Source organism: Oreochromis aureus, linkage group 5 (genome assembly GCF_013358895.1).
Source record: "Oreochromis aureus strain Israel breed Guangdong linkage group 5, ZZ_aureus, whole genome shotgun sequence".
NCBI classification, from domain to species: Eukaryota; Metazoa; Chordata; class Actinopteri; order Cichliformes; family Cichlidae; genus Oreochromis; species Oreochromis aureus.
In genome coordinates this window covers 39,481,036-39,497,289 of record NC_052946.1, presented here as the reverse complement: position 1 = coordinate 39,497,289, position 16,254 = coordinate 39,481,036, and the positions used below count along the sequence as shown (strand labels likewise).

General features: G+C 43.6%; 1 protein-coding gene across 1 annotated transcript in view; it reads right to left on the bottom strand.

Annotated features, from left to right (window-relative positions):
* The window catches only part of LOC116332807 (CD276 antigen homolog), a 47,179-nt gene extending 31,147 nt beyond the window's left edge, over positions 1 to 16,032 (bottom strand). The window contains exons 1-3 of the mRNA XM_039612688.1: positions 15,733 to 16,032; positions 10,558 to 10,905; positions 8,832 to 9,167 (exon numbers count right to left, since the gene is read on the bottom strand). Of these exons, the coding sequence (XP_039468622.1) occupies positions 8,832 to 9,167; positions 10,558 to 10,905; positions 15,733 to 15,808 (760 nt within the window). The 5' untranslated portion in view covers positions 15,809 to 16,032. The remainder of the gene's footprint in view (positions 1 to 8,831; positions 9,168 to 10,557; positions 10,906 to 15,732) is intronic.
* Positions 16,033 to 16,254: the final 222 nt, after the last annotated feature.

Sequence of the window (16,254 nt, the reverse complement as noted above, 5' to 3'; positions counted from 1 at the left end):
GTTCTTTCAGATCAGTAGGCACTGGCCAAGTTTGCAGAGCCTTCACTTTTTCAGGGTCAGTCTCCACCCCATTACGAGACACAACATGTCCCAAGTACCTCACTGATGTCTGAAAAATTTACATTTCTCAGGGATAATTTCAACCCATACTCTTTCAAACGGTTCAGAACTTTGAGCAGTCGGGTCTCATGTTCTTGACGTTTAGAGAAAACAATGATGTCATCAAGGAAGACAAGAACCTCCTTCAGGTTCATATCCCCATGCATTTCTCCATGAGACGCTGAAATGTGCTTGAGAGCGTTCGTAATGCCCTCAGCATACGGTTAAACTCCCAAAATCCAATGGGACAGACGAAAGCTGTTTTCGGTTTGTCAGCCTCATCAACCTCAATCTGGTAGTAACCAGATTTTAAGTCGAGGACAGAAAACCACTGGGAACCAGTCAGCGTGGAGAAAGTCTCCTCCAAGTTTGGGAGTGCATAAGCATCCTTCACTGTTTGCAAATTGAGCTTCCTGTAATCAACACAGAGACGCACATCCCCATTCTTCTTCCTCACCACCACTATGGGAGAAGAGAAGGGTGATGTGGACTCCCTGATCACACCTGCCTGTTGAAGTTCTAGCAAGTGCTTTCGGACAGCTTCCAGATCATTTGGGTGTATGGGGCGTGCCCTGTGCTTAAATGGAGTCTCATCAGATAACTTGATTTGATGTTTTACCTGATTAGTTCGCCCAAAGTCAATGTCATTTTCTTGCCAAGACCTCTGGCATATTGGCAAGTTTTTGTGTTACTCGCTCTCTCCACTCAGCACTTATGGGTGAGTCCTCGAAGTTGAAGTCTAGCTTCTGCTTGGTGCTAGAATCTGGTGTCACCACACAATTCTCATGTGAGAGAACATGCTGAAATGCACTGATTTCCCCAATCACACACTTCTGGGGAATAACAACATCATGATCCAGCTCATTAGTCATTACGACCGGCACTTTATATGGTGCTTTCTGGGGCAAGTCAATGAGGCAAGGTTTAACTAACACCCCACCTGGCAGTGCTGACAAGGAGGGATGTTCTACGAGGACAGATTTCTCAGTGGTAGGATTGTTTACATCGATGAACCCCTCTAACACTACGGTTTGTCCTGCTGGAACTAGCTGGGGTCTTTTTCCGGCGAGGTGACCAGACCAAGGCGGTTATTCTTGCGCTGCCTGTGTCGCAGCCCCAAAATCTTTAGCACTGCTTTGTAACCATATTGTGATGGTTCATACTCTTCAGGACAGGTATCACGATAGAGTTCGTAAAGTAGATCTAGTGTGTTGGTACCTATCAGAACTAGTGGCTGGGGGACGTGCACGAACATCTGGAACCACCAATGCTAGTGTGGGGACTTCAACCTCAGCACCCAAAAACTCCTTGGGAATACAACATTAATCTCAATGTAGCCTAGATAAGGCACAGATTGGCCATTGGCTCCTTCAACCTCCAAAAGCTCAAAGAGGGGCCGGATCTCATGTTGTGACAGGTTCTGATTGTAAAACGACTGGGGAACAGTGGTGACTTGAGAGCCTGTATCCATTAAGCAGCTAACACAATTGCCCTCTATTTGAACCTGTGCTGTAGTTTTGCCCCTATTAAACCTTTGGGTAATTTGAAATTACCACGCCCAGCATTCAATGTTAACATTGCACCCTTCTTAGTGGTCACTTTAGGCTTCTTATCAGCGGGACGTGTTTGACCCGTTGCAGTCCCCATCTGTCCCACGACAGGGACTGACTTCAGTTTAACGAGGTGTGTCTCTATGTTGGCTTTCCCATAACTGCTGGCGGAATCTCAGTTCCTTCCTTTTTGCAGCTACCAGGGCAGGATTTGGATCTGACTCACAGGTGGCCACAATATGACCATCCTCCCCACAACGGAAACAGTACCACGGTTTTGGCTTTACAGTTAAAGCGCTGTGTGGAGGGGGCCCTGGTTCAGTCTTTGCATGGTCAGGTTTTTTAGTTTCATCTTTCTGCATGTGGTCTTTCTTAGAAGCAGTGGTTTTCTTTTGTTTCATGAGTGCTGTCAATTGACTCTTCAAGTCAGCAACTTGCTTCTTTAACTTACTTAGGTCACTTGATTCAGATTCAGCTTGTGTTTCGCTTGTTTCCTGAACACTCTGTCTATGGGAGACAACCTTAGGTTTTGAAGTACCAAGGTGCCGTTTCATTCTACTAGTTTTTGTTTCTTGCCTATTTTCCATGATGCACGCAGCAGCAACAAGAGCTCAGCAAGTGATGGGGTTGTCTATCCTTAAGTTCTAGCTGCAAGACAGCAAGCAAATCATGATCCCAACAACCCCTGTAAAATTGTTTCAGGAGGTGTTTGTCGACCTCTTGTGGCTGTACGCCTCCCCTGCGTACAGTACGGTTCAATGCCACCTGCAGGCGATGCAGGTAAGATGAGGGCTTTTCTCCAGGATCTTGCAACGTGTTCATGAACCTCACCAACAATTCCTCCCGTCCTCAACTGTGCCAAAGGCAGATTCCAATAATTGCAGATAGGTAGATGGTGGCGCTTGGGTCCAAGATGTCGAACTACATCTGAAGCAGGAATGAGGAGGCTCTCGAGAATTTTATGAGTCTTCTCCAAGTCAGAAACAGAAGTGTCCTCCATCATTAAATCAGCATGAGGCGCCAAGTATCATAATCGGCTTCATTATATGGCCGGGAATCTTCCCGAAAAAGCTCTCAATCTCAAGGTGGAATGGGTGCGTGACATCTTATCGTCCTCTTTTACAATGTGTTCAACCACAATTCTCTGTACTTCTGGTGGGTTAAGCTCACCAGGATTTAGAGTCAGGGATCTCTTGGTTCCAGAGCTTAAAGTTTGTGTGTGATATTCATCATCAGTGTGGCCAAGCTTAGGACAGACTGAAACACCAGCTGATTCATTAAAAGTAGCAGGGGCCTGGCTGGGCCTGCCAGTATGATCAGCTTCCTCTATTTCAACCTCAGTACTGAGGGCAACACTTTCTTCGCAACACCCACAGACTTTTCAATTTTTGTCATCACCTCTCTCAGTACCTCTTCAAAATCTTTCCCACTTAGCTTGGCTATTCCTCGTAGTTCACTCAGGTAAGTATCTGTGACACTCCCCAACTCTCTGGGAATAAACATCTGTCAAAGCATGTACAGAAAATACTACATCAGGATTGGCAGCTGAAGGGTGGACATAAGGCAACAAGGGTCCTAATGTTTGCACTGCTACTCCTGAGTTATACTCCACTATCTGATCCTTGTTGAATTCAGATGCTTGATCATCAATGGTGAGGACCCTACTAATAGAGCCGTACTGCTTTAAGAACTCAAAAATCTCTTCATCCTTTTCTGATCCTGTTACACCACGCACTATGACAGCATTTGGGACCTTAATACCTAATTTTTCAACAAACTCCATCTTTTAGTGAGATAGACGGTTTTACCAAAAACTCACTCATACAAAATATGCTTCACTATCGTCACCCATTAATTCAAGGCTCCTGGCTGGCTCGCCACTTTTACACTGTAACCAGTATGTAACAAAATATATAAACAATGGGCAAATCAGAAGACTTCAGGAATTCAAATTCAAATTCAAATTTTTATTTGTCACATACACAGTCATACACAGTACGATATGCAGTGAAATGCTTACACAACTGCTCGTGACCTAAGGAAAAAAGAAAAGGCTATGAATAAGATAGGAAATAAAAATTAAAAAGGGTAAATTTAACTAGGAAGGAATAAAATAAAATATATATATGAATTTGTTGAAAATAAAATAACTGTACAACACAAATTAGAATGAAGGGTAAATTTAGCTGGGAAGGAATAAGATAAAATATATATGAATTAAAGTTTAAAATAAAATAACTGTACAGCAAAATACACAATACACAGTATAGAATTATATAAGAATGTATGAAGAAATATAAATATATATACAATAACAGCAGCATTTTACAAGTATTAAATGGAAATGGAGAAATATAATGTCCAGTGTTGTGCAAACCACATTGTAGGTGTCTTGTGCAGTGCAAATATGCTTAAAGTGATTAAGTGTAAACAAAGTCCAGACTGTCCAGTGTGTGTGTGTAAGAACCATATATGTGGGTCCGTTCTATGTGGTGGTGTGATGATTGAGAGACCGTATCGCCTGCGGAAGAAGCTCCTCCTCAGTCTCTCTGTGTTGGTCTTCAGGGAGCGGAATCGCTTTCCTGACCTCAACAGAGAGAACAGTCCGTTGTTGGGATGGCTGAGGTCCTTCACGATCTTCCTGGCCTTGGTCCAGCACCGCCTGCTGTAGATTGAGTGCAGGTCAGGGAGCTCGGAGCGGATGGTGCGCTCAGCTGATCGCACAACCCTCTGTAGAGCTCGTCTGTCCTGCATGGTGCTGTTCCCGAACCAGGTTAAGATGTTTCCGTCAGGATGCTCTCTATGGTGCACGTGTAAAAGTTCCTGAGCACCTTGGAGGGCAGTCGGAAGTCTCTCAAGCGTCTGAGGTGGTAGAGGCGGCTGTCGGGCCTTTTTCACTATGGTGTTGATGTGACAGGACCATGACAGGTCCTGCGTGATGTGAACTCCGAGGTATTTGAAGCTGTCCACTCTCTCCACTGGGCACTTTCGTTGATGACGGGGTCTGGTAGTTCCTCTCCTGCTTAGTACTGAAGTCCACTATCAACTCCTTTGTTTTACTGACGTTTAGAAGGAGGTTGTTCCTCTGGCACCAGGTCTCCAGATTCCTAACCTCCTTCAAGTAGGCCCGTCTCGTTGTTATCAGAGATAAGGCCCACCACGACGGTGTCGTCAGCAAACTTGATGATGGTGGTGGAGCTGGTAGTGGCCACACAGTCATATGTGTACAAAGAGTACAGCAGGGGCTCAGAACACACCCTGGGGGGGCTCCAGTGCTGAGAGTGGTGGAGGCTGAGACATGTCCGCCCATCCTTACTGCCTGTGGTCTGCCAGTTAGGAAGTTGGAGATCCACTGACACATAGATGAGCTGAGTCCCAGGTGCTCCAGTTTGGTGGTGAGTGTGGAGGGATTATGGTATTAAATGCAGAGCTGTAGTCGATGAAGAGCATTTTAACATAATTCCCCTTCTAGTGTCCAGGTGCGTGAGTGATGTGTGGAGGAGATGAGAGATGGCATCGTCTGTGGAGCGATTTGGACGGTGGCGAACTGTAGTGGGTCCAGTGTGTCTGGTAGTGAAGAAATGATGAAGTCTCTGACCAGGCGTTCAAAGCACTTCATCACTACTGAGGTGAGGGCTACAGGCGATAGTCATTGAGAGAAGCAGGGTGGGGTTTCTTCGGGACAGGAACAATGATGGACTCCTTGAAGCATGTGGGGATCACCGACTGAGATAAAGAGATGTTGAATATCTCAGTGAACACAGGTGCTAGCTGGTGCGCAGTCCCTGAGGATACGACCTGGGATGCCGTCTGGTCCTGCTGCTTTCCTGGTGTTCACTCTCTTGAAGGCTCTCCTCACGTCATGCTCAGAGATGACGAGCACGCTTCCGTGTTGGCAGTATCTTCCTGTCTGCAGCCGTTAGCGCCGCTAAGCGCTAGCATCGTTGTAGTCCTTAGCTGCAGCCTCGAAGCGAGCATAGAAAGTGTTCAGCTCGTCTGCCAGAGTCCCGTCCGCGTTACACAAACCGGTTGTTGGTGCTTTATAGTCCGTTATTGTCCTTAATCCCGCCACAGGCTCCTAGAGTCACTCTGTTGGAGTTGTGACTCTAGTTTCCTCCCCGTAGCGCTGCTTCGCCTCTTTCACCGCCTTCCGCACGCCATAAGACGCGGCTTTGTACGGTCCATGTCCCCGTCGCGAGTCCCGTGTTGTAGGCAGCGGTGCGGGATCTCAGAGCGTCGCGGATGGTTTTATCCACCCACGGCTTCTGGTTGGGAAACGCGTGTGATGGTCTTTGTCTCCACGGTATCATCCGCTAGTTTCCCGATGAATCCCACCACCGCTTCCGTAAACACGTTGACGTCATCATCGGAGCTGTTCCTGAACATGTCCCAGTCTGCGTCGTCGAGTGCGTCCCTGTAACGCGACCACCGATTGGTCCGAGCGACAGGAGCCCAGAGGATGGGTAACCACAATGAAAACACAACTGCAAATGATGAAGCAATGGGTTAACTGTATTTCAAACTGTATTTCAAAGTTATGCACTGTATTGCATTTGACAATAATACCCAAAATTGTGTGTGCGCGCACAGATACCCAAAATAAAAAGAAACGAATGTTAGACCCGGGTCTTTTAAAGTGTCAATAGGATCCAGATCAGGCCTGTTTGGTGATCTGGTGAGTTATTGGTGAGTTCAATCCACGATCGGTGTATGGTTTGCACAGTCTTGTCCTACCACAGTTCAGGCAACCAGACTTCAAGATTCAGTTCCAAATGGGCTGTGGCTCGCCATCCATTGCAATGGAAAATTATTCCTCTTCTGCGGTTTCCACAAAGTCTGTAATCCAAAGTTCTCCGGGAGTCTCGGCTTCTTTCTCCAACTCAAAAACCTGACCTAAGAGTGAGGTCAGAATTACTTCAATTGAACATTGTTCACACTTAACTAACAACACTTCTGTTTAAGGTATAAAGCATGAACAAAATGTGTTTCAAGTCTTATTTCTAATGTTGTACAACTAATCAAATTCTAAATGTTTTCATTACATGGCAATGTAGCTATCACCAATCATTAAAGCAATTCACACTGCTCATTAAAAGCAGCAAACTCAATATACTCTGCTTACTGTCAAGTAACAACAGTGATGAATAAAAGTAACACAATAAAACATTTCAATTCAACAGATAGACATACAGTTTTTTCTTTAACCTAACAACAGCTAATATGTTTTTAACACTTAACAACGGGAGTGTGCGTTTAGCTAGTGCCCGCTAGCTACTTGCATAGTACCGTCACCATTAGCGTTCGTTTTTGAAGCGAACAACGTTAACATTTCAGGATGCCGATCAGCGGCTATAACAGTTTCGTTACTCACCAGTGCAAAGCACCGTATTCATAAAACTAGCTTGGCTATCCAAATCTGGCGGCTAATCAAGCAGACACCAACAGCTACCACGTTTTCCCCACAGGTACAGCTATGGCGCGTGTGGTCTAAGCAGCCTTAGCAGCGCAACCAAACATGAAAACACAAGGCGGGACAAACAATCCCGTTTTCCCCACAGGTACAGCTATGGCGCGTGTGGTCTAAGCAGCCTTAGCAGCGCAACCAAACATGAAAACACAAGGCGGGACAAACAATCCCATTGGATGAACTGCATTTGTATCCAGGTCAAAAAATAACCTTTAAGAAACAAAAATAAATAAATAACACAAATAATGCAATTCCATACAAAATAATTTGGATTTTTCCTTTAGAGTCTCTCTCCAATTTGAGTGTTTTTAACTGAAAAGAATAAAACACCTTTAATAATAATTACAATAAACAGTCTCTAATTGCATCTGTTTGCCACTGGGCTACACAAACAAGCAAGAGAGAAAAGCCGATCAGCTGATTTGATCAGTTTCATGATTGAAGTAGGAACAGGAGAGAGAAGAAGAGGCAGCTGACAGCATAAAGACAGAATAACTCCACCTTTGGGTCTTTTTTTTCCCCCCATTCTAGCTGAAGACCGGGACAAATCGCGTTTATTTTCAGCTCAATACGAATAGCGTAATATTAACGAGAGGATTCAGTTTTTTACGGGAGGGTTGGCAACTCTACTAATTAACCTTATGAATAAAATAAAGTTCACTATCAGTAACATCATAGCACCCACCCAGCTGTATAGAAACTCCGTCATGCTAGCTAGTACGTGTTGTAACTGACTGTAAAAAGTCAACACAATGAAAATAAATTACCCCTAAACTTGGTTTATATCTGACCCGGATAGACTGCAGATCATAACTTCTTACCTGAAGTTCAGTTCACCTGACGCTCGGACCGGCGGACGCCTTGGGTCTCTCCTCCTCCTGCCTCCCCTTTCTCTCATCCACCTGCTGGCCTCCACCACTTGCTAATGTTACTGAATCTGTGAAAGCTCCACCATAGCCACTACCAAACAATTGAGTTATTTTTACACATCTGCCAGCATCTGTCCAATCCGCCACCTTTCACCGTTTACACCATTACAGGGAAAACAACAACAACATCGGCCCATAAAAATGAAAAATTACCATCAGCCCACCACTCCAGCTATGCTCACCTCCCTCTATCTGCCTGCACTTTCAAACGTACACACGTGTAGGACTACAGCAGGGGTGGGCAACTCCAGGCCTTGAGGGCTGGTGTCCCTGCAGGTTTTAGATGTGTCCTTGAACCAACACAGCTGATTTAAATGGCTGAATTAGCTCCTCAACATGTCCTGAAGTTCTCCAGAGGTCTGGTAACGAACTAATCATGCGATTCAGGTGTGTTGAACCAAGGTGAGATCTAAAATCGGCAGGACACCGGCCCTCAAGGCCTGGAGTTGCCCACCCCTGGACTACAGGAATATCTGAAACACGGCCAATCAGAGAGATCACGCCCTGACTATCTCTGATTGGTTTAAACCACGATAGGGGCATAATGAGTGTCTGTTGTTGACCACACGGAGACTTTCAGAGTTGCGGAGACTTTTAAAATTTTTTTTTTTACTCGAAAAGTTGGTCGCACCGGTGCAACCTAGGATTTTTTTAGTCACACCATTGATAAACTCTAGAGCCCTGTTACACGTAGTTTTTTGCTTTGTATCTGTAAGCATACCTCAACAAAAAAGTGAGTGAATTTGTATTTTGTTTTTCAGTATGCTTCAAAACTAAAATACTCACCAACAACAAGTTTAATGCTGAATGTTTGTTCTGGTTGCAGACGTGGAAAATCACAGGTGTAGACTCCACTGTCAGCCACCGTGGTGTTTCTGATGATGATGGAGGCGTTACCAAACTGCAGCTCTAGTGGAAAATGTGAGACCCGTCCTCTGAAGTGCTCGTCTTGACCTGGAAGGCCGTTATTGTAATGAATGCCACCGTTGTACATAAACACCTCCTGTCTATTTGGTGCTTTTTTCCTCCAGTCAAACAGTTTTTGTACAACACTCTCTTTGGTGTTGAGTGAGCAGGGTAGGATGGCGTCACTTCCTTCTCCAACCACTTTGATTTCGGAACCTGAAGGACAAAATTTTTTTAATCATAATGGGGACCAAATGGGAATAGTGAGCAATGGGGTTCCATTGCTCTGTAAAAACAGGTTACATGTATGTTAAACAATAGCCGGGCTGCTGGCTATTATTTTTTAGAATAATTATAATAAAAGTACATTTAAGCAAATATTAGCCAAGAAAGTTCTCCACAAGACAACAATGAGACCAGATCTATTTAAAGCTTACTTTCAGAGTAGTTTCACATTTGTTAAATTTTAATTTCATTTACAGAAACATTTCACCGTGCTTTTGTACAGGTTTAGATAAATATAGAATTACTGTCTGGGTCCCTGTGCCTACCCGGTCGGCTCAGTATGGCTACATATGTTTTTATTTTCATTTTTGTTCCTGCTCTCCCCTTCCTGTCTCCCCCTCCTCTCCCCCTTCCTGTCTCCCCCTCCTCCCTCTGCCTGGGCGGAGCTCACCTGTGGGCTCCTGCCCTTGGCCCACGCACCTGGTCGCAATCACGCACCTGTGGCTCATCACCTGAGAGTGTTCCAGCTCCTTTTTAAGATGGCGGCTCTGTGTTTCTCGTCGCTGGACCGTTGCCGACCCTCGTCAGTGTAACCCCAGCTCAGTTCACTCTAGAGTGTTTCTCAGCGATCTTCCTTTGTAATCCCTTTGTGTCTCTGTGTACAGATTCCCTGGACCAACCCTTGTGTTTCCCGAGCGATCGAGTGTGCGTGGATTGTGAAGAGGAGCGTGAGGCGTGGACAGAGTGTGTGTGGACTTTCAGCGTCTTTCCCCATTTGTGTGTGGACCCCCGGAGCCTGGCTTTCCCCTCACCTTTGTAAATAGATCACCTGGTGTTGCTGTAATAAAGACTCTTGTGTTTTCAAAACTTAGAGCCTGCGCGTGAGTCCGTGCAGTCCCGTTGTGACAATTACTGACTTGCAGTTGCCCTCCTGAATAGTGGTCTGAAAAGTGTTTCGCAAAGAAGTTTACAGTGAAGATGATTTTGGAACACACTCTCTTTTCTGCTCTCACTACAGCCAAAGTCACTTTCAGATGTAAATGCAACCTGTTGCATTTGTTAACACATGAGTCTGGTTTATGGTCGTGAATGTAATATAGTCACACAGTCAGAAAACACTTTAAACAGCTGTATGTCTGAAATATAAGGAAAAATAAACATTTATTTGGTCAGTGTTTATAGTTTATTTTATTTATTCTATTTTTTGTCTAGATAAATAGACAGGTGCAGGAGCAGCATGCACATGGGAAGGTATGGGTTTTATTTACCAAATATTGCAAATATCACTGCAGATGTGCTGCAGGGGTGAGGCCCTGCCAGATGTGCATGCTGACATTTTCACCTGTAAATAATCAGCTAGCTGATTTATAGCAGCACTCACCAACAACAAGCTCAATGCGGGATGTTTTTCCACTGGGCTTTATGTCTGGGAATATACAGGTGTAGATTCCTTTGTCCTCCAGCTTTGTTTGTTTTATCCTTATGGAGGCATTGCCGTACTTCAGCTCTTCAGGAAAATGTGAAACTCGATCTCTGAACTGCTCGTCTTGACCTGGGAGGCCATTATTGTAATGTTTGCCCCCAACATACATGAACACCTCCTTTTGTGGAACTGTTCCTTCCTTTTTCCAGACAAACAGTTCTTTCTCAATGTTCTGATTGGTGCTGAGGGAGCAGGGTAAAATGACATCGTCATCTTCCATCACAATCACTCTGGTGTCAGGTGGTCCTGAAAGACAAAACATGAATTAAACAGTGTGTTCAGATACAAAGTGATGAGGATAGAATGAGAGTCATTTATGAGTCAGAGACAGCCAATCAGAAGAAAGTTCACGCTTGATTTTTACTAATTATGAAAGAAAAATAAAGCCACAAAAATATAATCAGCAAACATTTTCCCTATAAAAATCAGATATTTTTAGCTCAGTTCTCCTTCATATAAACAAACTAATTATACTGGCCTGGACAAAAATGATGGTACCTCTAGAAAAGAGTAAAAATAAGATGACTATCGGGATGTTAAACCGAGGCGTGTCCTGTAATTATTGTCACAGATATATTTCTAACTTGTAATCAGTCTGCCTATTTAAAAGGTGAAAAGTGAGCTAAGGACAGAGCTGTCTCAGGTGATGAGACAGACAATTAAAGACAAGCATGTAAAAGGTAAAAGCTATAAGACTGTCTCCAAACAATTCCTGTGACTACAGTACACTGTACTGTATTAAGTTGGTATGCCCACAAGACTGTAGCCACCCTGAACATGAACACAAGAGGAAATCTGATGACAAATTTCATCACTAAGTTTCAAGAGATAAGATATTAGAGGTGCACTAAAGTGTCAAATCACACCATCTGTGGTTTGAGCTAAAGTGGACTTAATGGAAGACGACCGAGGAGGACACTTTAGTCATTTTCTGCAATGTCACATCAGCTCTATGTTCACAGATGCAAAAATGAAGCTTATAAAGAAAATAACACAGTGCCTTCTCTGAAACATGGAGGAGGCTCGGTTATGTTCTTGGGTATGCTTTGGTGCATTTGGCACAGAGTGTCTTAAAAATCTCAAGAGTATCAAGGCATCCTGGAGTGAAACGTAGTCTCCAAAAGGCAACCTTCAAACCTGAGACAGTTGAAGCAGTTTGCTCCTGAGGAGCGTTGACGAGTGCAGAAGTGTCACTGAGGGTTACAAAACTCGCTTCATTACAATGATCACCTCCGAAGATTGTGTTGTAACATAATTAAGGGGACCATTTGTGTCCAGGACAATTTAATTTTTTAATCATTCTGCTGAACCACAATTAAAAAGCAGTGTCTGATTTCCATGAGTTAATTTTCAGTAAATGTTTATTGTCAGTTTAAAGTCCTTACTTTCTTTTTAATTGAAGGGTCCATATCTGTATATTTGATGATACTGAAAAATGATTATTTTTGTGTTTCCTGTATTATTCATCATCTTCAGTCTCAAAAATACTGATTCCCAGTATCTCAGTATTCAGGGCAGCTGTTTTTTTTTGTTGTTTTTTTTTTAAGCACACAAACATGCTCTAATCATATAGCAATAATCAATAACAGCAACAGCTTCAAAAACAAAAAACAAAGTATTCAAATATCTAATTTTCATCTTTGTACTCAGCAAAGTCTCTGACAGCACAGTTCAATTCAATTCAATTCAATTCAATTTTACTTATATAGCGCCAAATCACAACAAAAGTCGCCTCAAGGCGCTTTATATTGTACAGTAGATAGCACAGCTCAAATCCAAAGTCCTCGTCCTGCTCTCTGCTCTCCTTCTTCCTTTCAGCAGCAGGTTTTTGCTTTGCTTGTTAAACATAATTTCAAATGCTGCTAACTGCTCTATACGATGCTCACTGAACAAAGTGCTGCATCACTGACAGAACACAGAGGGAGAGGCCCAATAAAGTGAACTCTCTCCCTCTCTCTCTGTAAATGGACTTCTGCTAATATGTCTGCATCCGGTTGATGCGGAAAGATTGTGAACTCATTTCTTAATTTCTGATTTCATGCAAAGATCTTCATACTTTTCTGTTATGGGGAAAACAAACACAGTTGGGGGCTCAGGAGAATTTGGCAAGATAACAAGAAACGTATTAAACTCATAAACATCTGGAGTTTCAGAAAGTAGAAGATGTTGCCTCTCAGTTCAAGTGTCTCATGAGCATTTTGGTCTTGCAGTTTTTCTGGGATGATATTTCTATTAAAGTGTGGCAGGTGCATAAAAAATGAAAGAAAGATAAAGTGAACATAACCCTGTCCCTTTGAAACACATCCAGTCTGTGTCCTTTTCACCAGCTGAGCTCTCAAAAATCTTCCTGCCAGTTTGAACCTGCACATCAGAGTCAGTAACAGCCTCATGTTAATGGGCCACAAAAAGTTTTAACTCTGACTGTAGAAAACTTCAGGAAATGGAAATGGAACCTATGTTCATCTCTGTAGTCATATTAATCCTACGGGGCCTCTTCACTCATTGAATCACTCGCTCTGAGAACTGGGACTAAAACACGAACAGAGACCTGAAAGAGTTAAGAAAATAATAAAATCATATGTTATGCATGAGAGACCTATGGATGAGTAGAAAGCCAACATCTACACTGACAGCATCCAGTAACTCAGCGCAACATTAGCAGAAAACAGCTGCTATTGAGACTGGAGATCCAGAGCCCACAGCTCAGTGGGATCAGGGCTGGACTGGTAATCTGGCCGGATGGGTCAATTTTCTTTTCCTTGTCAATATAATTATTCAGGCTACCGGTCGGCTTGAAGGGTACAAACACTGACAGCAGCCCATTCACTCATTGTCATTACTGACACTGGTTTGCCAGTCAAATTTCTTAATACCCCTCCACCACCTTCTCTGTGCACTGGTGCACCTTGCAGAACAGAGTTTAGTGTGGAAGAAGTATTTGATAAAGATGGACGAAGAAAAGAAAAACAAAGTGGAGCTGAAAAGCTGAGAGAGAAACAGAAAAAAAATAGAAACAGATGCAGCCAAATGTGTCAAGTTCATGGAGACGTTAATAGTCACTGCTGCTACACCGTCACCAGCAGTACGACCAACACTTTTAACAAACCCTGGAGGTTCCACGTAGCTGCTGTGGTTAGCACTAGCTAACAACATTAACTGCCATCACCCCTGTCTGTAGTTGGGCCAGACTGTTGGGGTAGAAGTGAAGGAGAGAGACACAAAGACCTATTTTACTTACCCAAGTCCTGCTAAGTAATGCATCTTTTAAACAGAAAATAATGTAATTATATGACTAATTGTTCGATTTCCTTGTTTTTTGCATGAACTACTCAGTGTTATCATTGCTTTATATGCATACATTTAACCTGGGTAACTGATCACAGTGGGTCACCTGGGCCAAAACTGCCAGGGCCAATTTTTTTGTCCCAGTCCAGGACACAGTGGGATCAATAGTGAGCAGCATGGAGATAATGAGCCGACCCTGGAAGAAAGGAGGAGTGGATCTGAACTAGATGATGCCCAGCTACCTCCAATCACAGATACATCTACTGAGCTGAAGATGGAGATTGTGCCCAAATTCAAGGTAACCACCCAACTGAGGGCACAAGTCCCCAGGCTTACAATATCAGAGGCGATGCTCAGAGATGTGAACATTGACCCGGGCAAAAGAACAGCACAGAGGCTCTGATCATACTAGCACCAGATCCACAGAGGCAGGAGTCTACCACAGCCTACAGGATCCACGCTGCAGACTGTGCAAAAATGTCCTGGAGACTTTCTAACACAAGATTTTTTAAAACTGTCCCATCTTACATCTGGGATAGCGTACAGTGAGCGCCACAACCAAGTGGCTGGGAAAGTGTACAAGAACATCTGTGCTGCATTGAACTGGAAGTCCAAATGTCCCGATGGGAGACACCACCTGTAGTGGCAATTCCTTTACTTTTGACAAACCAAACGTCCCACAATTTAAAGTCCACAAGCCACTGCTGCACTGAGATAATGTTTCGTACGCAGGCAAAAGAAGTCCACTGTCCAAACTTGAAAGTTGAGTTTTTATGGTTTATTTATCCAGTTTGGCAATAACAAGATCCATTTTTTGTTACTTCCTGCTGCTTCTCCTGCTCTGGTAAAAAACCAGAGGCCCACCCCAGTGCATGCTGGTCCTATACCAGTCTCTTTATTTATAGAAACAAAATGGCCCTACAGCTCTTACTGACTAATTTAACAAGGTAACATCAAACAAACAAAACATTGAAACAAAATATTAACCTACAAATAAACCCCAAAATATAAGTAAACTAACAACAAACTTTAACTAATTTCAAAATAATAAAAAATAAGAACAAATAGCTCCAACACCACCAATGATGGTTGAGAACAGCAGGGCTGTGGTTATGAGGGGCTTCAGTTCCACACGGACAAGCAGCTACTGAACAACCAACCAGATACTGTGGTGGGTAACAAGGAGCAGAAAACTGCAGATGTGACAGAAGACAGTGACAGGAACAAGGAGTGTGAGGAAAAAAGAGTACCAGGGGCTAAAGAGCTACAACTCAGAAACAGGAAGAGAGACAGAGAGAGAGAGAGAGAGAGAGAGAGAGAGAGTGTGTGTGTGTGTGTGTGTGTGTGTGTGTGTGTGTGGTTAATTATTCTCTATTCTATGAGTCATTTTATTGTTGTCGACTCACTTTAAGAGAACGTAAAACTTTGGATGCATTAAAAAATCGCATTCAGTCACAAACAAACGTCACACCGTGTCAGCAGGATGAAAGCAGAAATGTGTTTACAGGTTAAAACACGTCAGGATGGACCAATGAGAATGTCTGATAACTGATCATAAACACTAAATAGAATAATTTCGTTTCATTGTTGAAGATGCTGCACATTAATCTGCCCTCTCATTATTTTACTCTAAAACGCGGCTGCGTTAAAAGCTGATGTTACAGGTGTAGATGCCGCAGTCATCCACCCACTAACGCAGCAGCCTGAGCAGCGTTAAAGCTCCATCCGCTGCTGTGAAACGTGACTGCGCCTGCACACATGATCAGTCTAAATCAGCGAGTTTCTTACCGGATTCAGCACCAAACGTCAGTCCGGACAAAGTCAGGAAACAGAAGCTCAGAAACAGAAGTGGTAGAAGCTCCATGTCTGCACAAATCCTCTGAGGATCAAACGTTACAGCATCTCTTAAAAAACAGGAGATCGGAGCCACTCCTCCTCCCAGCGCACTGACGCACTCCAAACACTTTGAGTTTCTGTTCTCTTAAAGTAGTAAACCATAACTGCACTTCCGGTGTGATATGTCGCAACATCACCGCCTTTTAGATTGAAATTGTTTAACAGCGACAGTTACACAGAAACGCGGACAGAAGAAAGATTAATGAGCAGAGATGGCATATTACTGTAAAAAGGTTAGGCTGAGGTAAAGAGAAAGGACCCTACAACAGCTGCAGCTTTAAGGTCAAAGACAGCTGCGCGCGCACACACACACACACACACACACAACTGAGGCTGTATCTGCTCCTCCGTCCTCATTAAACATGGTCAATGATTAAATGATGACGTCAGTGTATGTACAATAATCCCTGTGAG